The sequence below is a fragment of the Prionailurus viverrinus genome, chromosome D1 (genome assembly GCF_022837055.1).
Source record: "Prionailurus viverrinus isolate Anna chromosome D1, UM_Priviv_1.0, whole genome shotgun sequence".
NCBI classification, from domain to species: Eukaryota; Metazoa; Chordata; class Mammalia; order Carnivora; family Felidae; genus Prionailurus; species Prionailurus viverrinus.
In genome coordinates this window covers 85,036,122-85,062,228 of record NC_062570.1, presented here as the reverse complement: position 1 = coordinate 85,062,228, position 26,107 = coordinate 85,036,122, and the positions used below count along the sequence as shown (strand labels likewise).

The 26,107-nt window shown below is 42.6% G+C and overlaps 1 protein-coding gene across 5 annotated transcripts in view; it reads left to right on the top strand.

The window, feature by feature from the left end:
* The window catches only part of MPPED2 (metallophosphoesterase domain containing 2), a 176,007-nt gene extending 150,300 nt beyond the window's left edge, over positions 1-25,707 (top strand). For 3 of the 5 annotated variants that reach the window (XM_047824193.1, XM_047824192.1, XM_047824191.1), the window contains 3 exons: positions 16,264-16,379; positions 19,536-19,649; positions 22,512-23,907. In XM_047824193.1, the coding sequence (XP_047680149.1) occupies positions 16,264-16,379; positions 19,536-19,649; positions 22,512-22,630 (349 nt within the window). In that variant the 3' untranslated portion in view covers positions 22,631-23,907. Of the gene's footprint in view, positions 1-16,263; positions 16,380-19,535; positions 19,650-22,511; positions 23,908-25,696 lie in introns of those variants that run through there. The other 2 variants (XR_007145029.1, XR_007145028.1) reach the window with 2 other exon arrangements.
* Positions 25,708-26,107: the final 400 nt, after the last annotated feature.

Here is a 26,107-nt window from a genome sequence, read left to right as displayed (position 1 = left end):
GTGACAGAGGCCATGTGGGACAGGCCTGGGCCTGCCCATGGGACAGTGTGTCCTAAGTGACTTTCAAGGAGATTGGTTTCCAAGGTTTGCTTGGCATGGTGATTAAACGCGGGTCTCTGTACCTTTGGAAATCCTTAACCTCTCTTTATCTCAGTTTCCACATCTATAGAATAAGGTTAATCTTAACCTCTCCCTCAAAAGGATGCTGTGGGCATTAAATGATTTCCTGTTTGTAAAGTGCTCAGAACAGTACCTGCCACATCATATGCTTTATATAAATGTTAGCTACCGTTAATAGGCATGATAGATAAAAGTGCAGTGGGATTGAAAGGAGCCTCATCTGTCTGGAACATGTACACTTATATCAAGTTAAACAGATTTCTTTTCTGCAGGGCTTCTCAAGGTCTTACTATGGTTATGTTCACCTTATACAACCAAAGTGGAAGGGAAATGCAGTAAGTAGCATTTCTCGAACTTCTCTAACCCTAGAACCCTTTGTGACTCAGAACAGTCTCAACAGATCACATCTGTTGGATACACTGTGGAAAATACCGCCCTGGAAGGAAACTTCATTTCACCTGTGTCCGACTCTTAGTCTGTGGCCCCTGGTCCTGGAGCCTCTGGCCAGCCAGGGCAAGCAGAGCCATGTGCCAAGCACCCAGAGTTGAAAAACAGGCCTTCTTGGCTCCTGGGGACTTCCCTGGGAACCTGGCATTGTTTCCACACCATGACACTTGACAGGTGCATCCACGCAACCTACAAACAGTTTGGATCACAGTTCACAGTTTGGGCACCAATGGGTACAGTTTCAGAGTAATGCTGATAATTTGGGAGCAGATCACCTAGAACTTCTACCTAAAAATGGTTATTGTACTCCACAAAGGAAGCAATTTTCAAAGAGGAATTGTGTGAGGACTTTATAGAATGGAAGCAGAGCATTCGGTTGTATTCATTCTGGGGCATATGTTTAAAAAATAAAAAAAACAAAACACCATGGTGTCAAAAAAAAAAAAAAAGACAAACACTATGGTGTCATTACTTAACATAGGCACACCTTGGATAAACACAGGAAATTTAATTTCTGGGGAATTTCATTTCAAGAAATCATGCCTGACTCATATAAAGCTACCTTTCAAAATAGAAATATAACATTTAGTTAAGCTCAGGCTTTTTTGTTGTGTTGAGTTTTGTTTTGAGAGCTATAAAGAAGTAAACCATAACCCTCTTTATTTTTAGCAGACACCTCTAAAAAAAACTTAAACGGTGTTCTATTTATAAAACAAAGAGTCTGTTTTCACACAAACTTGCTTAGACTCTTTATTAGAAAAAGAACAGGACTGAGTATCAGAAAAATGATATGTTTCCTTTTCAAGATTTCTTGAATTCATTAGCAACTCTTTAAGAAACAATGAAACAATTGACCTGGTTTTGTTTTCGTCTAAGGGAGGTCACCTGGAGATTGATAAATTACGCTTACTATTCTGACTGAGGAGTTTGGACCCAATGAGTAGCTTGCTGGGGGGAGGGGGAGTGTGAAATTTTAAATGAGAAAGGACAGTCTGGCTTTCTTATGTTGCTGAGTGAAAGACAGCAGACCTAAATAATTCTCTGGTTAACTTATTTCGCTGTCACATTATATAGAACATTTATAATTTCATCATCCTTCAAGGCATTAAAAAGAAGAAGAAGAAGAAAACTTGGTTGAGTAAATTCAATGGCTGTAAACGATTCTAGAAACTGAAAGTAAGTGAACCAGTTCAACTCGGATGAAGTGTTGGGAGTAGATGGCTTCCATCCTCTACTTTATCTTCCTGATCAATTATTTCATGCTATTCCTGTAATCTTTACGATAATAATAGAAGTCAACAATTATGTAATGCTTATTATGAGCAAAAGCACCCAGCTAAGAAGTTCACACGTATTATTGCGTTTAATTTTTTCAGCAATGTATAGATAAGGCAGATACTTTAATTATCTCCATTTTATAGATAAGCAAACTGAGACTGAGGGCGATGGAGCGGGAGGTGTTAGCACCTATTACGACACAGGTTGGACCACAGAGCCATTCTGGCAAGGGCTGCCCAGTTCTTCTTTGAGCCAGCAGCGCACCCCAGCTCAGTGCCAGAGGCACTGTGGAGTTGAATGCTGATTTCCATTCTGTGTTTTCATGGTAAAAACCCCAGAAAGCTTGGGACTCCAAGAAAAACCCCATACCACCCTTCACCAGAAGAAGAGCTTTCTTGTTTTCTTCACATTTCCCCCAGTCCTTGCTCACCCTAGGAAAGCTTAGGTGTGGCCTCCTTCAATGGCCATTTTACCTGGTACTTCCATTTGCAGACACCATTGTCTGTTTACCTGGCTGTCCCCCATCCCCTATTATCTCTAATTCCAGTCTTCCCTGAACACAGAACCTGGGGTGTAGTAATAGTTCAGCAAATGTATGATGAGTTGGATGAAAGAACATGCCTGCATGCAGATTATACATAGATTCAGACATTGAGTGCTTTTTCAAGCAATATTATGTCTTGTTTTGTTTGTCACGAATGAAACTTCAATATTTTTTCTTCTGTTTTCGTATTCATTATCTTTTTTTCTTTTGCCAGTCCTTTTTAAAACATTTTTTAAATTTTATTTAAATCCAAGTTAGTTAATATATAGTGTAATAATGATGTCATGAGTAGAATTTAGTGATTCATCACTTACACGTAACACCCAGTGCTCATCACAAGTGCCCTCCTTAATGCCTATCACCCGTTTAGCCCATACCCCCACCCAACATCCTGCCAGCAACCCTCAGTTTGTTCTCTGTATTTAGAGTCTCCATGGTTTGCCTGCCTTTCTCTTTTTATCTTATTTTTCCTTCCCTTCCCCTGTGTTTATCTAAGCAGTATCATGTTTTAAGAATTTTCTGTGTTGCTACTTACTCTTGGTAATTAGCATTTGCATAATATACATTTTACTAGATATTCCAATAGCGGTAATTGTCTTACCATTCCTATTTTTTATGCAGAGTTGAGGATATACTTGTTTCCAATATTCTGCGCTTATGAATAACACTGCAGCGAATAACTTTGTGCATGGCATTTTTACTTACTTTTGGATTCTTTCATTAAGGTACAATCCCTAAACAGGGATTTCTGAATCATCCTATGAATATTTCTGTGCCTTGTGACTGTGTCGTGCAATATAAATTTAACACGAACCAAATATGTAATTTTAAATGTGCCTCGTTAAAAAGTGAAAAAAGATAAAATTTACTTAACAATATATTTAATGCAACCCAATATATCCAAAATATTTAAACATGTAATCAGTATAAAAATGATGATATTGTCACCTTGGGTTTTGTTTCATTGAACTTTCCAAAATACAGCATGCGTTTCACACTTACAGTACATTTCAAGTGGGACTAGCGACATTTTGAGGGCTCAGTAGCCACATAATGACTATTGTATGTGGCAGCACAGGCCTATGAAACATATCATCCAGTGTTTTTAAATGACCTTTGTTGTTGTTTTTTAAATAAGCTCAGACATTAATCTGTCTTGCCCCATTCTAACCACCAGTCACACATTATTTGGATCACTTCCTTGGGTGCTTACTCTAAACTCTCCTGCTTTTTTCGTTATTATGAATATTTTCTTGACAACTATTATGTTTCAGGCATCATGCTAGATCTTGGGCATGGCTCACAATCCACTGGGGAAGATAGACAAACCCATAACATGACCTTGCTTCAAATGCTTGTTGGAATGAGGTGGGACATCAGTTCAAATACACACATGCATACGCACAACCCAGTAATAATGCAGAGGACGATATATCCTACAAATGACAATTACAGCGTTGAGGGGATCTGGGAAAGCTTCTTGGAGAAATATAGGAGTTGAGCCCTTAGGGCTCAGTAGAATTTTAATGGGCAGAGACAGGGGAGAACAGTTTTGCCGGTGACTATCTCGTTATCCCAGCCAGGTGGCAGGTTGGGATGGTCTCGCGTTGCATTTAGATCTCCCTGGAGCTCCTTGCCAAGGCCTTGCAGCAGAAGGTGCTCAATAATGTTTGCTGAGCCCAATTAATAATATATGGTTGGCTGGCATGGTGAGGGAGACACCAGGGTCTTTCTGCTTGCTTTAACCTCTGAATTGAAGGGGCAGCTTCAGCGTCTCACTCAGCCCTCTGATTGTGTGTCCTGCCAGTTTGCACTCACCATTTTCTCACTGTACTAAATCGGTCTGGACCGAAGCTAGTTGTTTAGAGCCAAGATGGTAGATCAGTGGGGGCCAACACTTTAACTTACATCTGACCTCCTTGTCACTTATTCCGGCTCCTCTGAGCTTTTCAAACAGTACAAACAGGCAACACAGACAGCCAGTGACATGGGAATTAGAAGGCACTTTCCCTTTAGGTGCAGCTAGGTTTTATGGGCTTTTGTTTGACAGCCTTGCAAGGTTCATAAGGATTGTTATCCCTGTGGCACTGTTAAGGAAACAAGAGATCAGAGAGGTTACTTGCCCAAGGTTATATGGCAAGCCAATTGGAAGACCTAGAGCTGGAACTCATGTCCTCTGTCTCTTAACTCACTGCCTTGGCATTAACCAAAGCTGGGTCCCCTGTACCTAAATGTTAACACTCAGTGCTTTCAAACGAATCATTCAGTTCTTTGGTATTTACATTCTAAGTCTGAGCAATGGAGAGAAGGTACACTTTGTGTTGATAAGAAGAAGATTAGGGAACAAAGAGCAAGGGATTGATGATACTAATATTTGTAGTGATATTAACATTGCTGATGACGACAGGAGCTAATATTTAATGCTCAATATAGGACAAACATTCTGCCAAATGCATTACGTATATTGTCACATCTAATCCTCACAATAAATCCATGTGGTTGGCGTTACTCTTTCCACTTTATACACGAGAAAACTGAGATCAGATGGAAGAAATTTGCCCAAGGTTACATTGCTAAGCAGAAAGCAGTCAGAATTTGAACCCAGACCTGTCTAATGTTTAATCCTTTGCACAACAAAGTTATGTTCATGCCACCTCAGCTGCAGGTGACCATGGGCAAGTCCTTAAAATTCTGTATACTGTTTTCTCTAAACCTCATACCTTGCTCACCACTTGGAGTTATTGTGAACGAAGAAATGTGAGATGATTTGTAGTAAGTATGTGCAGATAACATGATATTGTCTACATTTAAAGCTGAAATTCCTCATTAAAATGAAAAGCATACCCACCACCAGCAGAGTGATGCTTGACATATAGCAGGTGTTCAGCAAACATGTATTGAACTACTTGAACGAAGGAAAGACTTCTGTTGCCTAAGATGCCTTTCTTTTGCGGGGGAGGGAAGCCCCCTAAGGCAAGCCCTGTCAGCTTCCTGAGCAAAAGTGTCCCAAATGCTCCGCTCCCTGGGGGAACCACCTTGCAGTCAGAGTAGTCTTAAGTAGACCATGGATCGATCTGCTCATATTCAGCTTGCATTTGGCTATATGAAGACTTTACACCAAATTATGATTTCTTTCCAAATGATATTAATCCTCATAGAAAAAGGAGAAAATAGTAGACAAATCAAAGGAAAAAAATCATCACTAATCCTCCTCCCACCCCCAAAATAACCATTCAGTATGTTGGTCTGTGTCTTTTTTCTAAGTATGTTTTGCATACTTGAATTCATACTGATATGTGAATTAATACTTTGCTTTTCCATTGACCATCATGGTGTATACATTTTTTTCATGAAGTTACAAACTTCATGGACAGTCGCTCTTAATTCAGTTGACAAATACTAGAACATCTGCTTTGTGCCAGGTGCTAGGGATGCAGAGTGAACCAGACTGAAGTCACCTAGCTTACGGTCTTCCTGGTTACATCATATTCATGAAGAAGTTATTTTATTGTCCACTTATTACTTATTCTTTTACCATCTATTTTCCAGGTGGCAGGCTTTCTTGCCAGTGTGGTCCTCCCTAGCTATATCCCCGTGGTGCCCCCAAAATATGAAATAGTATAAAAAGAAACCAGCATTATTGTCGACATAAATGTGTGACAACCTCCACCCACACAGACACATTCTCAAATAAAGTAAACGTAATAAAGTCTCTTGTTGGGGGCAGACATTTCATCAGGCCATCCCATCTGTTAACATCAGTTCTTAAGAGTTTGCTATGCAACAAAAATCTAGCTAATCCTGGACCCATTTTTCCTCTTACTCTTTTGGGAAATCTAAGTTAAGAAACCCCTCCACCTGCTAGGTTTCTGTGACATGTCTGCAGGGTAGAAGAGGGGGAGAGGAAGGTACAGATGCTCTCTGCCAAGTTGCCGGAGTACTTGGCAATCTTCCTGGCCCCTCCCATCCTGTTCGTCCTGTGCTGTAGAACCAGCCAGACATGTGACACACATTGCTCTCACAGGCTGCCTTTAGTAGGATGTGGTTTTGTGTTTTGTGGTCCTGGCTTTAGCTGCCCAGCCTTATGAAGGAGTGTGCAAGACAAAATGGAAGGAAATCTCTCCCCAAAAGTCTTCCTGCCTAGTATGCTCCTGGTCACCTCGTGGCCTGGGGGTGGGTCTTAACTTGAAGTCACTGGGTTAATTCTCAGATCATTCTGATGTTCCCCAACTTCCTCTGAAATTAGGTTACTTAGAAATGAAGGCCAAGGGAGCCTTGGTGGGTCAGTCGATTAAGCCTCTGACTTTGGCTCAGGTCATGATCTCATGGTTTGCAAGTTTGAGCCCCACATTGAACCATTGGGCTCTGTGCTGACAGCTCAGAGCCTGGAGGCTGCTTCAGATTCTGTGTCTCCCTGTCTCTCTGCCCCTCTCCCACTCTCTCTCTCTCTCAAAAATAAATAAACATTAGAAAAAAAGAATAAATTTAATAAAAAAGAAATGAAGGCCAGAGATTAAAGACTTCCGTCCAAGGCAACTTTACCTGTGAAAATGGTGAGCTATGGCTTTATCCTGGGAACTGTATTCAATTTTGTATTCCCAGCACCTACCTTGCCAGACCCTAGCTCACAGCAGGCATCCAGGTTATGTTTGTTGAATGAATAAATGCCCCAGAAGTACCATACTGAGCCCGTCCTCACTGGGCTTTCAACTCAGTAACTGCACACTTCACAAAGAAAGAGACTCCATGTCTCCCTATGGCCAAGCTTAGTGCCTGGCACATCCTAGACTTTCAGAAACCTTAGATGAAAAAAAAGGATGCAGTAAAGCCATAAGAGGGGGTAGTATTGAGCCATAAAGAGAAGTGGAATTCTGACAAATGCAATGACATGGATGAACCCTGAACACAACTGTGCTAAAGGGAATAAGCCAGACCCAAAAGGACAAATGTGGTACGATTCTGCTTACATGAGACACCTGCAGTTGTCATATTCATAGAGACAAAAATTGGACCAGTGCTGGCCAGCATCTGGAAGGAGGGTGGGGAGAGGGAGCTGTCCTTTCATGGGCACAGAGCTTCTACTTGGGATGATGAAAAAGTTCTGGAGACGGAAGGTGGTGATGGTTGCACAACACTGCGAATGTATATAATGCCACTGCATTATACACTTTAAAAAATGGTTAAAATGGGGGTGCTTGGGTGGCTCAGTCAGTTAAGCGTCTGACTTTGGCTCAGGTCATGATCTCGCGGTTTGTGGGTTGGAGCCCCGCATCAGGCTCTGTGCTGACAGCTCAGAGCCTGGAGCCTGCTAAAGATTCTGTGTCTCTCCTTCTCTCTGCCCTTCTGCTCGCTCTCTGTCTCTGTCTCTCTCTCTCTCTCTCAAAAATAAATAAACATTAAAATTTATTTTTATTTTTTTAAATGGTTAAATGGTCAGTTTTATGTTATATATAGTTTACTACAATTTTAAAAATGGCAAAAAAAAGAAAAACGGAGGAATGCTGCTTTTCTTTTTCTACTCCTCTCCATCCACTGACCCCTTTTTCTTTTAAACCTAGACAGTGGTGCTGGTATCCCTCTTTGAGAAATTCTCCTGCCGGGGGTTAAAGATCAAGGCAGGGCCCATTCTCTGGTCCGGGCACCAGATTTCCTCAGCCGCAAAACAAAATGCTATTTCTGGATGCACCTGGGCATGTCCCAAATCTGCTTGACCTGCCCACCAAGACAGAAGTTCTGCGTGCCCTTCCTGCTGCCCTGTCAGGCTCTTTGCACAATTGATGAGCATAGTCTCCTGCACAGCCCAATGGGAAGGCAACAGACACTGTAATGTTATTTTTAATAATTCAAGGCACACCACATTCGAAAACAGGTCATAGTGGGTTTTGTTTTCTTGGTTCCTGAAGGAAACTCCGCTTACACTATTTTCTTTCCAGCAGGGGAGAGGAAAATGGGTAACAGAGGCTTCATTCGGACACTTGTTCCTTATTAGTTACAGAAAAGGGACACAGTTGGCATGTTTGCAAAGACCGCGGTGTGCCCTACCTGGTTTACGAAGCCCCTGCCCATAGCTCATGGGCCTCAGGTGACCGCCTTAGGTATGATTTATTCCTGTCCCGTCCAGAGCACATAGACCACATTTATTCACTCAGGCCTGCCCCTTTATCAAAACAGTATCTGTTCTCATCCCCAGGACCTCATAACGAAAGAGCGCGTTACAGAGTCACAGGGAAGAGATGGGACTAGACAGCTGGCGTGAGAGAGGAGCCGCCACTGCCCTTTGCAGGCAGCTGAGCCTGTGGTTTGGGCCAGGCAGGCTTCCCAGGCAGCTGCACAGGGCTGTAAATCTTGCCCTGAAGTTAAGCTGTCCCTCTCTCCTAGCCATGTCAACTGGTGCACGTGTCTCTTTGCTGCACAAGGTGTGACGTTCCTCCGTGAGCTAATGCAAAGCATCTTTTCAATTGCACGGAAGAGTAACTTCCAGGCTGCCAAGTGGAGGGACTTGGGGGAGAAGGCTGGCTTCTTAACAAAGTCCAGAGCTAAGAAGAGAAAAGGAGGCAAGAAAGGGAGTGGGGCAGGCGTCTGCCTTTCATCTGGATATTCGGGATGACACATGTGGTGCCAGGGAAACTGCTATTTCTAACTGACGGGAAGCTTTGCAGTCAAGGGAGGGCTGAGCTGTCAGGTGAGCTAGAGATCAAGAATTATCATGACAGCTTCATGGCATGTGAAAGGGGCTGTGAAGTGCGGTGTGATTTTAACCAGCGGTGGTTAAATTAGCTTCTGTTAGACCTGGTGCGATGTGCAGTGGGAGAGGGGCCGACGGAGGTTGGGAGTGCCAGGCATGAGGAAGGTTGCAATTCTAAAGTGCCGCCATTTAGGAAATAAAGTGTATGTGGAAACTGGCCCCTGGTTTCTGAATTTTGCTTACTGGAGATGCCAGGCTGTGGTGATGGTGTTAATTAGTAGCTTGTCAATGCCGCCAGTGAACCTGTCCAAGGGCCCTGTTATTAATATTCCAAGGACCCAAGGACCCTCCCTTGAACTTCCCCCAATTTAAGATCCTGTCAAAATCTAACCACCTGTACTAGCCAGCTAAGCAGCCTTGACTAACGTTTTGCCCTGTGCTCTTACATTCCACAGGATTGTCTATGCAAGACTGAGCAAGCGAGCGAGTGAGTGAGTGCCTGTTTGAAAACTTCCACTCGAAAGTGAGCTGAGGAAGTGCCTTTTAATAAGTAATCAGCCCGAGGAAATCAGACTCTATCTAGCCATCTAGTAATGTTTGCCTATTCACTGGGGACTCTTCAAAAGTCTGGAGCAGGAGGGTCTGTTTACTTGATGGGCCGCAGCCTGGGAGGTTGTAGGAAGAAAACGTAACATGAGCGACTGTTTGTGTTTGTGTGCGTGCATGTGTGTGTGTGTATACATGTGTATATACACATACACATATATTGCTCATATATCTTATATATAAATTAAAAGCTGCACATTAACACTTTGTGCCAATACTCTCCCAAACGTTTTGCATAAATGATCTCACTTTACCCACATAGGCAGATACTCCATTTCGATTTGGAAGATGAGGAGACTGAGAAGCCAGTAAGTAGCAGACCTGGGGCTTTACTGGTCTCTGATTCCATAACCCATGTTTGTACCTCCTGCCTCCAAAACAAGAATGGCTAACTTGTTACAGAATCCCCAGGTTCTCACAGTCCTAAGTAGTGGCATGGCCGCTACCCGAGCTGTGAACCCTTGCACTTTCCCCTTCACACTTTCCAGGCAGAATCCCAGGGGAGCCCACCAGGCTTCCAAGCCTTCATCTTTGCAGGAGGCACCTAGGAGATGGTTAATCACAATCCCAATCTTGAGTCTTTGTGATGCAGCCTTCCCAGGACCGTCTGCACCTGGGGGAATTTGTAGACATTGACCAGCAGGTACCAGCGCCGTGAACCTGAGTAGCCCATCTGAGCAGACCAAGTGCCAACTTTTCTTTAACAAATCCTGCTTTCCTGGGGCGCTCCTGGCCCCCACTGACGTTGGTAGGGGAGTAAACAGCCATTCACCTGTCCCAACCTCAGATTTATGGTCCAGCAAGCTCCCTTCTGCCCACACCACAGCACCGTGTACTGCAAACACAGATGACCTTTGTAGCGATTTCATCTCAACCTGCTTCCATATAGAAAACCTGTTTTGTGTTGACATTGTTTGGAACAAATTCTGCCTATGTTAACTCCCTTAGCTCCTGCTCCTGAACTTTCAGCCTGGAGAGGCCAAGTGCCCCTAATTGCGAGAGCAAGGGGGAGGGAGCCCTGAGAGCACCCACAGCTTCCATCCGTGTCTTTGGTCCAGTGGCTTCAGGCAGCTCTAGCTGCCTGAGTTTTCTAATCCCTCTCTATAAGGAGATGGGTTACAGGTCCTGATTGGCCCACTGGCAATAGGGCGCTTTGTGGGACATTTTCTTACAAGTTGGTTCCCATGTGGTATTTGTTAGTCACAGCTAATTATTAAGTCCTTGGCTGAGGCAATAGACATTGTTCCCCTGGATTCCTCCCTCCTCCTTTCCCCCCCCCCCGCACCCCCCATTGCTACAGAACAAAACCCATTGTGGGGCTCCGGAGGTCGACTGTGCACATATTTTCCAGTGAACCCCTGATGGGCTCACTGCTGGGGTTTCATGTTTCAGGTTGAAACTCAACTGGATAAAGCATTATTCATTGATGCTGACACATTTGGTCTCTGCTCTGTGCAGTTACTTCTTCCACACTGGACTCGGTCCCTTACAGGCAATTTAGGTAATTCATTGAGAGCAATTCACGGCACTTATTTAGAACATTGATAGTCTGCACAGACTTATAGAATGTTAGGATTTCTTGATCATAGAAGGACCATCAAGTGCTGGGTTTTGCCGGCTTTGCTCAGAAGCTCAGGCCAGAAAGGAGGAGCAGACTAAGTGAGTGAGTAGGTTCGGAGCCCCTTCTTACCAGCCCTTCAGCAAGAGCACCCCTTCATGTCCCTGCTTTGGGTGTGGGGCTTCTGCATATGATTTCTGCAACCTACAAGCAATCCTGAAACCCAGTCATCAAATCCATGTACTCATTCATTTTTCAGATGAGGAAAGGAGCCCACTGAGGGGCCTTCTCTTACTGAAGGTTTATGTGAGTTTGTAAATTCATGCCAGAATGAGTATTAGCACACAGGTCTCTTCTGTATGCCCATTTATGACGCCATGCTGGAATAATTCTGGAACCCATCACTGGGCTGCTTTTTACCATTGCCTGGCCACTGTCTTGTGGAAAAGGCCTTATCTGGAGGATCTAAAGGAACAGAAAACATCCCAGAAAAGCCATAATAACATCTTGGAAGTCACACTGCATTTTTACTATGAGCCACTTCAATCACACAATGCTCTGGCACCGGCTGAAGTTGTACAGTGCTCAGCCTAAGAGACTGAACGGAGCAGCCCTGTTTTTACTTCACAAGTGTGTGAGCCAAAACCAAAACTGGGCTAGAAGGTTTTAGTTCAGCACTGTGCAGGCAAAAGCAGAGGCTTTGGAGCCAGAAGATCCGGGTTTGAATTTGCACTCCACTACTTACCAATCCTGGGATATTGACAAGTTACTTGATATCACTGATCTTCAGCCTTTTTGTCTAAAAATAGAGCCGGCAGTACTCAAGGACTGTTAATAATAATTCAAGGATTGTTATGAGGAATTAAATTTAATAGTCTGTGTAAAACCTCTATATAAAGCATATCAGAGACTTGATAAATGTTCCTTTTCTTATAATTTAAGTTCTGTCTCACACTCTCATACACATACATACAGGTTTGAGTCAAAATAAATGCCAGATATTTTTAAAGTTTGCCCTTAACTTGGAAACTTCTGGATTTTGTCACAAGCTTAACATTAAAGTTTACATTAACATGAAATTTGGGGTGTCTGTACACAATGGGCTTGTCTTACTCTTTCGCAAAGCACTTAAAAAATGGAGCACTTCCTGGGGCAATAGGACTATAGGTTTCCCAAGAAGACTCTGTGAGAGAAACTCAGAAAGACTGGAAAATAAAGTCTTGTTCCTTTGACTCTGGAAGCCCCTGGGATGACCTGGGGGTCCAGAGGCTGACTGCCTTCAGACAGACTCTGGCAGCGAAATCAGTACCCCTCACTGTACCAACTACTTGGGTGTGCTTGGGACTCTTTCAAGCCTTCTTTATTTGCCATTCAGACAGGAACCATAGGCCCAGAAGCTTGTTTTCAAAACCTAGGAAAACAGATGTTTTTGCTTATTTTTCTCTCTCTCATGCCAAAATGCTCACTGAGTTTTCACTGGGTTCTGAACTTTTTTTTTTCTTTTACTTCTAAGACAAATCTTGGAAAGAGGTCATTGTGAAATGAAGGGAAAGAATGGGCATTTCAGCTCTATTTCAGATTCTAATGAAAATGCTTAAGAACCTGAAGACAGGAAGTCCTAGAAGACAAATGTAAGCGAGATTGACTAATTGAGCCCTAAAAGGTTCTACCTGCTGCTTCCCTCAGGCCTGTGGTACCTGGTGCCTCCCCAGCAGCCTGGGATAAGAAAGCCAGCACTTCCTAATCCTCCAAAGAAACCAAAAGCATAGCATCTAGCTGAGCTACAAGGCAGTGTGGCTGCTGAGGGCTGTGTTGATTTTTTTTTAAGTTTTTTATTTATTTTGAAAGAGAGAAACAGAGCAGGGGAAGAGCAGAGAGAGAGGAAGAGAGAGAGAATCCCAAGCAGGCTCTGCACAGTCAGCTCAGAGCCTGATGTAAGACTCGAACCCACAAACCATGAGATCATGGCCCGAGCCAAAATTAAGATGCGGATGCTTAACTGACTGGGCCACCCAGGTACCCCAGGGCTGTGTTGATTGAACACGTGCTGTGCTCTAGGTGAGGCCCAGGGCCAGTCACAGGTCCTGAAGTTTACAGCTCAGACATTTTAGGTACTGTATTAGTTTCCTATTGGCTGCTGTAACAAATTACCACAAGTTTAGTGACTTATAACACCTGTTTACCATGTTGCAATCTGTTAGTCAGAAGTCTGACATGGATTTCACTAGGCTAAAATCCAGATGTCAGCCGGAAAGTGTCTTTCCTGGAGGCTCTGTGGGAGAATTCCTTTTCTTTCTTTACCTTTTCCAGCTTCTGGAGGTTGCCCACATCTCCTAGCTTGTGTTGTTCCTCCTTCATGTCCAAAGCCAGCAACAGCACTTTGGGTTTTTCTTAGGTTACATCACTCCATTCTCCTCTTCTGCCTCCCTCCTCTGCTTTTGGCGATGCAGGTGATTACATCGCCCCCCCCCCCCCAGATAATCCAGGGTAATCTTCTTATTTTAAGGTCAGCTGATTAGCTCCTGAACTCCATCAGTATCCTTGATTCCCCTTTACCATGCAAGGTAATATATTCACAGGTTCCAGGGGGGGTCAGGACATGGACATCTCTGGGGTCGGTTCAAGGGTGGGGGTGGACAGTGTTACCTGCAATAAGTACATAGGTCGTTTTTACACTAACACAATAATTGTTTGAACTGGGACTCTTTCGATTGCAGAAACAGAACCTAACTCAAGTTAATAAAAAGGAAAATATTTTATTAGCTTATATACTTGAAAGGAAGAATGTGATTGGCTTCAGGCACAACTGGATCCGTATGTCCAAAAGGTCATCAGGGTACTCTTGTTTCTTTGCTTGACGTGTGTGTGTGTGTGTGTGTGTGTGTGTGTGATGATGATGATTTGATTCTCAAGCCCGGGCTGTCTGCATGGTGGCTAAGACAAAGCTTCCAGGCAATTCCAGGCCTACACAGTTCTCAAGACCCAGGATCCCAGAGAGGAACCCATGACCTCTTTTTAGGTAGTACCAGAAAAAGCCTGAGGATGACTCCCAGCTTGGGTCACATGTGCATCCCTAGACTGGTCACTGGTCAGGGAGATCCTAGAACAGGGTTGGGTCAGCCTTTGCAGAGCACATGAACTAAGAGGTGGAGGGAGAGGTTCTCCAAAAAACTTCAGGCACTGTTACGAAAAGAAAGGTGTAAGAGCTAGGCAGGCAAAAACCACTGATGTCCACTCCATCATCTCATTGCTGGATTTTAGAACCAAGTACTTGATTCCATGGTCAGAGCTCATTTGGCTTCAGGCAACAAGACACTAAACCTGAAAGAATACAGAAGAGGCTCACCCAGGGCAAGTAGGAAGTTAGTTCAAGTCTACGGAAGAAGAGGAATTGTGCAGTGGTTAAGAGTATGGGTTTTGGAACCAGATTGTTTGGATTCATATCCAATTTATTGGTTGTGTTTACCTGTCCTCTCTGTGCCTCAGTTTCCTCATCTGTAAAATGGAGTTAGTGATAGTACCTACCTCCTGAGCTTATTGTGAAATTTAAATGTGTTAATACAAATAAAGTGTTTAGAATAATAGTACCTTGACAGAGAGTAAGCCCTCAACAATTAATAGCTTTAAAAGTTATTATTGTTACTATAAATAAGCCCCTTAGGATGGCTTAGGAACTTGGAAGATAGTTGTAGGACCCAAGTCAGGTGCTTTCTTGGTTTCTCTTTTTCTAACTGGGGCCACACAGTCTCTTACCTCTGGAACTTTCTTTCAAGCATCTCAGTGAGAACTCAGGTTTCTCACTTGTAAGGCAGATTTTCACATGGTTTTCGGTTGCCCTCTCCACTCTGTCCTTGCCTGTACGTGCCCACCACCAAATGAATGCTGGGTCAGTGTTTCTGAGTTCCAAGTCTTGAGAGAATCTGATAGTCTGGCCCATGATTGGCTTTAAATAAGATTGAACCTCATTTGATTTGCTGTGACTGACCAAGTTACCTTGGACACAGGGTCGCCTCTTTCAATAGGTACGAAAGGGGCAGCTTAAGTTGAAGAGGAAAGTTGAGCTTAGCCAGAAAATTGACCAACTTGTTTTTTACATGTATGTGCTAGCGAGTAGGAGTTTTCCTACAGAATGGGAAAGAGTCAGTTTCAACAAAAAAGGTTATATCTAGATGTTTGGGAATAGGACAGCACTGGGAACTGCTTTGTTCTGGTGTGATTTAGCCAGTAGTATGTGCAGAGAAAAATTGGTTATTCTATTATTATAAATGGTAGAGGCATGTTCAGCTCCAATTAGACGTGCTCTCATTGAGGACAAAACCCCCATTCATTCACTTTTGCCTGCCTGAAGCATCAACCTCAGAAACTCATTCCTGGGAGGGTGGACTGCTTACCTTCCCTGTCAGGAGAGTGGATTCCAGAATGACCCTCAAACCTTCCTTTTGAGAACAGGAGGAAAAGGCCACGCTTGCTCTTTGTTCCCTGGATCCCCTGTCACCTGTCAGAGCCCCGAACGTTTTCAGCTTTCTCAGTCCAGGATTTCAAAACATCTCCATGTACGGAGGTACATGCTCTGCCTTCAGAGCCCTTGTCCTTTTCTCCAAGGACTTTTGTAAGAATCCTTCCAGCAAAGCAGTTTCACAGTGATGGGGAGGAAGGGGTGCTGATGGAATTTCTTACAGGAAGGGTAGAAATGCTTTGGATCCAAGCTAGGCATCTTAGGAAGCATGGAGATTTGGGGGAGAAGACAAAACATTGTTAAGATTTTGATAGAGGTCGGCTGGGTAGAGTCTCCACTGTAAAGACTCTTGTGCCCCTTTCTGGTTGAACAATTCGCAGGCTCCACACTTGCTTTCAAATGCGTTGGTTTTGAAGCAGTCAACAAAAAAGCATCCTGCTGCCAGGGCCAATCATCAAAAAGAGACAAGAGAGCGATGCAAACCGTGGGGGAATGTGCGCGAGAGAAATATTGTAGAGCAGAAACGTGGCTCCACTGGCCTGATACCGTGTGCATTATCTCCCCCAAAGGACCCCGTGGTTTAATGGATGGGGCTTTAACCTGCCCAGAGGTCAGTCTCTGCTGGACAAGTGGAACCTCATCCCTGAGGGCATCGACATACTCATGACACACGGACCTCCTCTAGGTAAGTGAAACAAATGTTGTCCTTTTGTCATAATAGATGTCTTTTTCCCCAAGCATAATAAACAATGCTTCAGGGATATAATCATTTCCTTCAAAAAATGAAAAGTGAATACAAAAAGAAAAGCCAATGTCTTTAAAGAAACCGGTATGATAATTAAACTCAGCAGTTCTGCTAGGCTTACAGGTGTTTTTGAAATTAAATTTTTTTTTTAATTTAGTTGAGTCAGGGAAAATCAAATCAGTATGGAGCACCACAGTCTTTGGAGCTCGATCATTTATTTTAAGAACTGTATTCACTTTGGAGTAAGGGAAGTGGAGACTGGAGGGAAGAAGGCACAGACCTCTCAATTGCAGGGCTTTTGAATGGCAACGAAATAATGGAAACTTTTGTTTAAAGTAGCTCATTATCCTTTCCCATGTAATAGTGGGACCTGGGAAATCTTTAAAGTTAAACATTTGAGCTGATTATATAAGCAAAGAATCCTTAAAAAAAAAAACTAAGGTGTTAAGTAAGGACTTACATTGAAAGTTACTTAAAGATACTCATCCTACAGAATCCTTGAACCTACAGAATCCTCGAACCTACATCCAGGTTTAGATTGCCAGCGTGCTTCAAAGCTACCTTTAGTTATGCAGGTTATGGGCCATATGATTTTTTGACTTTTATAATTCTCTTTTAATTATTCATGAACTTGTTATCTCCTTGGCTTAGCCACAGAACATTGTCAAACAGGACTATCACCTGGATCCCCATTCAACAAAGGTATTAACTCTGGAAATTCAGATGCTTCACTTATAGTAGGAGAGCTTTTTCTTTCTTTCTTTCTTTCTTTCTTTCTTTCTTTCTTTCTTTTAGATTGCAGTAAAAAACATATAAGATGAAATCTACACTCTTAATAAATGTTCAAATGCATAATGCTAGCAAAGGTTGGTTTAGAGGAAGGAAGAAAACCCTTGTTACAAAATAAATTATTTTCAGTCTTTCCCTATGGTTTGAGGTTGTGGTCCATATGACTTCCCTCCTCTGTCAACCTGAAAAATAAAAAATCTAACACACATCCCCTACTGTGAATTTAATCTTTGTAGATATTGTTTCCTCCAGCCCACTTAGGGCTGCTTTCCATCCCTTCAAAGGAAAGTGAGTGCTCTGTGTTTCACATAGAAATAGCAGAAGGGAGGGCCAAGGCGTGAGTCATGGTGGGACATTTTAATGATGTGGAGAAGCAAGAGAAGAGAAGCAGGTTGTGTTGTAGACAGGGGAATTGTCCAGATTTGCACAGGATCTAGCCGTTCCTGACTTTTTCAGTATTTCAGAATCACCATCCCCATGCCTTTTTCCCCCTATTCCTTCCCATCCCACCCCATGTTTTAAAAGATCACACTTCCAACAACATTTATCATCATAATGAATTAAGCTCCCTATTTTGCAGCCATTAGAGACTAAATCCTGAATTGCTAGCTAAATATTCTGATCAGCCCTGAGTTACCCAGTGAGACCCTACAGAGAGAGCATCTCAGCCAACTCGGTCCTTTCCCTGAGCAGGCTATTCCATGCAGACATGATTCTCCTTGGGCTGTTTATTGTAAACAGGACTTGGATATCCTCAGCACAGACAGCTTTACATGACTGAAGTATTATTTGGAATATAACTTTGAGCAGAACACTTGATTCGCAGACTCATCAGGCCATTAATGTCAGTACAGAAGCAAGTGGTGGTAGTCCTAAGTCTGCATTCTAGCCTCCAAAGAATTGAGACATCCCAGAAACTTTGAATACTACTTTACTTGTAGTAAATATGGAGTAATCCAGAGAGTGGTTGTGCATGTAGCGAAGTAAGTTCTACCTCAAGGAGTTCACAATAAAAGGTCAGGTGAGGTTTTCATAAGGTAAAGTTGAACCTTAATCAAAGTATGTTATTGGGATTCTTGTGAAAATGCTGGTTTGGGGTGGGGATGGAGAGGGGCCTTTAATTCTTTCCTGTTGAGTAGCAATCTCACCGTGAGACTTTACTATCATGGTATAAGCAGGATGCCTTCTCAGGTTGATTGTATATGAAATGAGATAATTTCTTCCTTCAAGGAAAACCCATCCATGATAGAATATGCCAATCACTGTGGATTAAGGATTTTTTTTTCTCCTAACAAACAGAATTTTGAAACCTCTGGTTGAATTTTTATAGGGCCCCATTTTCATCTGATGTTCTTTCCAGACTCTCTAGCCACTCCCCACACCCCAGTTAACATGTCTTTACAGAAATGCTCTGTCTTCATTGCTGCAGTTCCGTCAAACAAAGTGGAATAAGCTTATCAGTCCGTTTCTGCCTGATCATTTCTGAATAGTAGAAATCACCAACAGAGCTGTGGTATGGATTCCCACTGATGACGATTTAGCCATTAGTCCAACCTGCCTTCTTTACACCCATCCTGCTCAGGCAAATGGGGTCTATTTCTGGCCATAATCATCCAGATACCTGACTTTTGTTATAATTGATGTCAGTTTTTATGGATTCTCTACATTAAACGTGGAAGTAAGTGGCTTTTACTTTAAAGGTAGTCAGTTAGCCCCAGCTGACTGGATACCACCATGTGGTCACATTGCTGCCTATTGTCAGAGAGGAGACTGGAGGAGGAACTTGCCATTTCCAAGCTTTGGTCATCAAGAACTACCAAGGGTTAAAGTTGATGTACCTGAGGAGAGCAAGGTATCTTGTGGCCAGTTTACAGACAGTCCCTACTAGCCTGTCTTTTTTGAGCCATCTTAGAGGTAAACTGCTATAAGAAAGATGTAATAAAAAAAAAGAGAGAAAAGTAACTGAATTGAGAAAGAAAGAGATATTGCAGGACTGCCGGGAATAAATGTCATTAGGCCCATGAAGATTTGAAACCAGGGCTGCATAAATCAAATCCCTTACAGAAAGAAAAAAAAATGTTAATTAACAGGAAGAAAAAAATGGAAACCAAAAAAAAATTTTCAAGAACCTAAAGAAGACAAAGTGACAAGTGAAAAGTTCCTTAAAAGCCATTGTGAGCTTTAATGGAGAGGCTAGGATTACAGATAATGTAATAAACCTTCTGTGAGTTATGGCTTCCTGAAAGTCTAAATGAAACCTTACCTGAAGAAGGAAAATTAAGAGTATTGATTGCATTTTGCCCTTAGGTTTTCGAGACTGGGTTCCAAAGGAGCTTCAAAGAGTCGGCTGTGTGGAGCTTTTAAACACAGTCCAGAGGCGAGTCCGGCCCAAGCTCCATGTATTTGGTGGAATCCATGAAGGTAAGACCAGCAGAAAGGCATTCACAAGGTCTTGTATCATTATTCACGATCTCATTCCAGAATGGGGACCTTGGGTACAGTTGGAATGACTGGAACAGTGTTGTCAAACTCTTTTTACCAGTGGCAGAACCTTTTGTAATATCAATTGTGAGGGGAAATACCTGCATGTAAAGCTGATAAATATTTTATATGGAGATTCTCTCTTTTAAGCAGAGTGGAGAGAAGGAAGTAGGTCTGGTTCACCTTACGGAAAACCCAGCAACCCCAACCCCACCCCCACACCCCAAGGCAACTTCTGGAATCTCAGGGCTCTGATGAGGAATGTTTGCTAACCGCCACTGTAGAACAGCCCTGAGGTAAAAAAGGACAAATTCTTTCTTTAAGACATTTAGAAGAAATGGCCTGGATATTAGACTAAACAACTTCCAATGCCTCTTTCTACCTGTAAATATTGTGTTTCATATGGAATACACACAGGACCCAGGAAGACAAGACTTTCTTTGAAAAATAACTTTGGACACACAGTGAAAGTTATAGAACAGAAATGGCAGGAACCTGCAGATTTGCAGGTAGTCATTTCCTTATGAACCTCCGAAAACCATTTCAGACTTCTCAGAAATCATCAGCGCTATTAGGTCGGGCTGAGGCTAAAGGGAATAATTAAATCTCCCCCAACTGGAAACTGGTCCAGTTGCCTCTTTCTGCCTTTCAAGGTAGGGTGGAGTCAAGTTCACAGAATCCAAAAGCCTCCCAGGAAACTGTAGGGCTCTAGGTTTCGTCTGTCCTTCCTTTTTTAAACTAGGGTCTTTAGACAGACACAAAGCTGTCTTTCAGCAGGCATTAGATTTTTCTTGGCCGCACCAGTATCTCCCGGTTTCACGGGTTTGTGTGCAGTGGTGCGTTTACATAGGCAGCCTCCATATTTTCTACAGCTCCTGCTTACAGCTTGTTCTCTGGAGTTCTTTATGAGTCTGCAGGTGAGTTGTTGAGGCCTACGTGTCTGATGAAGCAAGAAAACCAAGTTTGCTTTTCAAAGCCCACAAATCCATTGGCTTCCAGGTTAGGCATTAGAGGCATACGTATTGAAAATCATCCTCCTAATGCCAAAGAAAATTCAGCTTGCCCCAAGTGCAGGCACCAGCTGAGTGCATGGAATGCGGGTGCAGCTCCACAGGAGTGGACATCATCCTACCCTGACTTGGAGCCGTAGTCCCTGAAAAGGAGGGCATTTCTTTAAGGCATGATACCGGATTGGTGGGGGAGAATGGGTGGGAGTTCATGTCTAAACAGCAGTTCTGGGGGACAGTTACCAGGCTTGAATACCTACAGCATACCTCTGAGTTTGCATTTCATCCGTTTTTTTTTAAATCATTAATTAACTTTAAACTAGCCAGACTATTGGGGAATTCCACTGAAGCCCCAAAATAATAAACTTGCTTAAAAGGGAGGAGATCATATTCAAATAAACTTGTCTCACTTTTATTCACTTAAGACAGCTGAAGAGGGCAGAGAGAGGGCAAATACCAACCTCTTGATGGAGAGAGATAACAAGACTTTATGACCCCAGAACTAAACAGTGCACATTTTAAATGCCTCTTTTCTTTTCTTAAGAGATTTTTCCATTGACCCTCATTAAGCTCTCCACAGGCTTACTTGGAGAAATTTTAGCAAATGGAAAGGAAAAAAAAAAAAAGAAAGAAAGAAAAACCTGTTGTTTCTGTAAGTCCTGATAATTTTTCATGGACATATTTTTTTATGCCATAAGAGCCTGATACCAACATAGAATTACAAACTTAATTGCAGAGGTTCTCAGGTAGATATAGGGTATCCAGGGATATGTGCTAACTTGCAAACATGCTAAAAATTTCAACGAATTAAAAATTATCAAACTGGAAGGGAGCCCTGGGTGGCTCAGTCAGTTAAGTGTCTGACTCTTGATTTCAGGTCAGGTCATTGTCTCATGGCTCATGAGTTCAAGCCCCACGTTGGGCTCTGCGCTGACAGTGTGAGCCTGCTTAGGATTCTCTCTTCCCCCTCTCTCTCTCTGCCCCTCTTCTGCTCTCTAAATAAGCAAATAAATAAATAAATAAATAAATAAACATTTAAGAAAATTATAAAAGGGGCATACATACCAAAGACCCAGAAAAACTTTCTTAACTTTCTTCCAGTAGGTTGCAAGAGATTTATATTCTGCATGTGGGAAGTGTTTTGGCTTGATCCGGTGCCCAGATGAGCTTAGGAAGCAGGGTCTTATGGTGATGTCTCTGCAAATCACTTGGGTGTTCGGTTATTTGACTTTTTTGAGTGAAATGGAATCAAAGCCACACAATTCGAGTAAGTTAAGATCAGTTATCTCCTAGATAAGGAAGCTGAGCATCCACCCTCTTGGATCCCAGTGCAGTGCTCTCCCCCACGTCCCTCCCCCCCGCACTTGTCCCAAAGCCCATTTGGGATTTGGATGCCTGTGCCCTGAGGAGTCGCTTATGTTACTCATTCTGTTCCCTAGAACTCAATAATTAATGCAGGGCTTTGAAATGAAAATCATATTTTAAAAAGAGGGGAAGAAATGTTTTTTCTTTATTCTCACTAGTAAAGAAATCACAGTCTTTCCCTGACAAATCTAGTGTTTAAATAAGAAAAAAAGAATCACTTTTCTTTGAAGTAGAGGATTCTCCCTTTAAAGAAAACAGAATGTAATTGGAAGGCAGCTTCTGAAAGCTGTTATCATCTGGGGAGGCTTCATTGAATCTCATCTCACTGCCCACTGGCAAAGATTTTTTCAGTTTTCCTTGCCTGACAGCTCACCACTGAGTCACTGTCATTTGTATATATTACAGTAAGCATGACACTCTGTCTCCACAGGTTACGGCATTATGACCGACGGTTATACAACGTACATCAATGCCTCAACGTGTACAGTCAGCTTTCAACCGACCAACCCTCCAATTATATTTGACCTTCCAAACCCACAGGGTTCCTGAAGCTCTAAAAAGCCCAATTGGAATGTGAGGGAAGGTCTATAAACTGTCATTTTTCTAATTATAAACTTACATTCTCTTACTTGTTTATTTCCAAATCCTGTGAGTTCTTTTTGTAAATTACTGGAACACAAATGACTCTAGAGGTTGTGCTTCTTTATTTTTTTTTAAATGGGGCGTCCATTCGAAATGAAAGGAGCATTGTGAATTTGTAAAATGACTTCCGTTTTCTCAAAGGCCACGCCATTGTAAATTGTTAGTATTCGCCAAAGGACAGCCAAGCTTTCTTTTTAAAAAGTGATGAAAGTCTTATTTTAATATGCTTTAAGCTGAAGAAAAAGAAAAAAAAAAAGAAAAGAAAAAAGAAACAGGTAGGTAGTGTTTTAAAAACCACCCAGATTTGCACAACTGTTTAAGAGTATTGTTTGAAGTATTTTATTTTTTGGTGTTTTGTTATTGCTGTTGTTTTCTTGGTAATGCTTCTTTTTTGCAGACGTGGCCTGGATTTATAACAATCTTTTCGGCAAAAGTAGGCGTGGAAAAGACTTCTCTTCACACTCTCACTATAAAGAAAGCTGCATCCGGAGAAGAAAACGACCCTCGTTTAAAGGATGGCTTAGCTAGTGAGATCCATGTTGTGGTTATACAAGGTCTCATTGTTTGTTTGTTTTCTTTTAAATTATTTTAGCTTTAAAAATATGGAAATGGAATCTGTCAAGAGCAGGTATTTCACGCAGTTAAAAAAAATTGAGCGCGCAGACTCCTTTTCAGTATGGGTTTATATATATAAATATTTTTTGTGTATTATGACTAAGTTAGGAGTTTAATATTGCCAAGGACAGTACAACTGCAAAGCGATGCTTTATAGCAGGGCATCGCAAGTCCGAAGGGGCTGACACATTTTCTTAGAACTCAAGATCTCAAAGAACTTGAGTTAAATCTAGGTTACAGTTACAGGCGTGTACAGACTTATACATGGATGCAATGGAAGGTAACTAAAATAAGGCTTAGTTGTCCTTTATATTTAAATACCCTGAATTGTCTTCTTACTTCCTCTCCCTCCCCCCATTTTGCACTGTGTGTCGATGCAATCTTCGCTAGCACAAAATATTGTCGCTAATAGTCATTTCTGTTTTCCCATTGTAAATGCTGTTAAGCTTTATCCTATTTTATGTTACCTTGTTAATGAAATTTAGGAAAGCAGTTGTTTCTTTTAAATTTATTGTGATATTCTATATCTAGCGGCCTTTATATGCAAATAAAATTGCAAGATTTTTAAATCTGTCCTGTTTGGAGGGTTGGCTAGGAGGATGGTGGTTTAATCCCCAGCTGGGGAAAGGGGGTGGATTTATTCATATGCAACATTAGCACTCCCTCTCAGGAGAATTAGAATAAGTGCTTTTTTTTTTCTGATTTTCAATAAGTCTTTTATTGCCCACCTTTCCCAGGCTGGCAGGTAGATCGATAAGGCACTCTGTCTACTCTTTCCTTCCATCGCACTGTCATATACCTTGCCGTAGGTTTCAGAGAGTGAATATCTCGTCTCGGCCATTGTAATTTCTATAGGAAGGGTCCCGGTGCAGTGGAGGCTGGAGATGCTATCGTGGATGTGCGGTAGTGAGAAGGTGAACCAATGGGTAATAGAGTGGCCACTACACAGTCTCCCCAGGAGCAGTTACCATCGCCTCCTCGCTGTTTTATTTATTTATTTATTTTTATTGACATCCATCGCTAAAATGATATGGTAGCCAGGAGGCCCGAGGCAGTGGTGGGGTGTGAAAAATAAAGTTATGTCTTTTTTATTTTCTCTGGAACAGCCATTGAAGAAAAGCGACATGATCTTGAATCTGCAGTGTATCCCAAAAGTCTATGTTCCAGTGCCCATCGGATTGTATTCTGACACATCTTCCTTTCCTCCTCCCATTGTGGACTCTTTGGTGTCATTGCTGAGAAGAATTTTTGATTTCAGTACCAGCAGGGTAGAGAGAGTGTTTTAGGCCAGAATTCCAGCTCAGATGCCCATGTAATCATCTGGGGCTATCATAGTTGTTAATATTTATTAAGTGTCTTAGATGCCACCCAGAGCCTGTGGTGGATGCTTTGGTCTGAGCTCCCTTCCTGAGCAGAGGTGGTCCATGACCAGAGTAGCCATGATGGGCCAAAAGAGGTCAAAGGAGGTTAACTGTGAGAGGTTAACAGCCCTCCTCTGATCTGCTACATCAGTAGAAGAAGGTGTTGACTTCAGGGCACTCCCTAGGGAGCTGGAGTGAGAGGTGACTGAATGGAAATTTCATCTGGTTACCGAACAAGGAGCTAAGCTCAGACTTCTGGAAAAGCAGGCTTTCCAGAGACAGGTGGATGATCACGATGACAAGTGTGCATGCACAGCCCTTGACAGCATGTCTGGACCCAAACTAATTAAGCTAAGTACTTACCAAAATTGCTTTCCATTGTGAGTGGGCAGGAAGCAGTCCAGCCTGCTAAATCTACAGGCTAGACTGGCTCATGGTCCAGGTTCACCACTCCGTATGTATGAACTACCTCCAGGAGGGCCCGAATGACCGTCCAAAGGCCTGAAGCTTTCTCCACTGGGCCTTCTAACAAAGGAACATTTGAAATAACTCTTACAAATTGGCACTTTCCACTCTTTCATCACCAGGCACTCTGCTGAGCGGGTCTCCTATGTTGTTTCTAATACTCACAAAACCCTGGGAGAGGTCACGTAAGCCCCACTTTATAGATAGGAAACCAAGGCTCCAAAAGTTAAATAAATTTCCCTAGGAAAATGGAAGGTTCAAGACCACGTCTGTCTGAATTCATAGCCTCTGCCCTTTTTATCACCCTGCCTCTGGACTAGAAAAGTTGATGCCCTTCAGCAGCTGATGGAAAACTGATACGGGCCTGGAGACATTTCTTATCATGTATGTATGAGCTATTGGAGCATCCTTCAGTGTGGCCTTATATCATCAAATTGGACCACTTCCTTTCTGCTTGAGGCACACAGTGCAGTGGATAGGAGCATAGAGCCTGGAGTCCGTGTGCCTGCCCAAGCCCCAACCCCTCCTCCAGCTGTCTCTGATGCCTTTGCCTGGGTACTTAGCATCACTGTAAAGTAGGGCTGATGATGAAGTTGTTGTAAGTTGTGATACGGAGATCACTGCCTGGCATCCAGTTTGTTAAATAAGGTCTCCCATGCTGCCTTGAAATTCTCCAGGTAAGACCTGTCTATTGCCTCCTCACCCTTGAGAGCCCCAGTAGCATTATTTCCAAGAGAGTGTATTTGTTTGCATTCCTTGGAAACTATAATGAACCTCTCTTTGTAAACTATGAAGAACCCCAAGGGCATTTGTGAGAGGCAGATAAGGGGGCCTGACTTTTCAGTTTGGGGATCATATTTTGCAAATCCCTTCTAATCTCAGGAGAGGAAGGGGTCTGTACTCTTCGGAGTTGTTTTAAATGCCACCCATTGATCTTAGCATC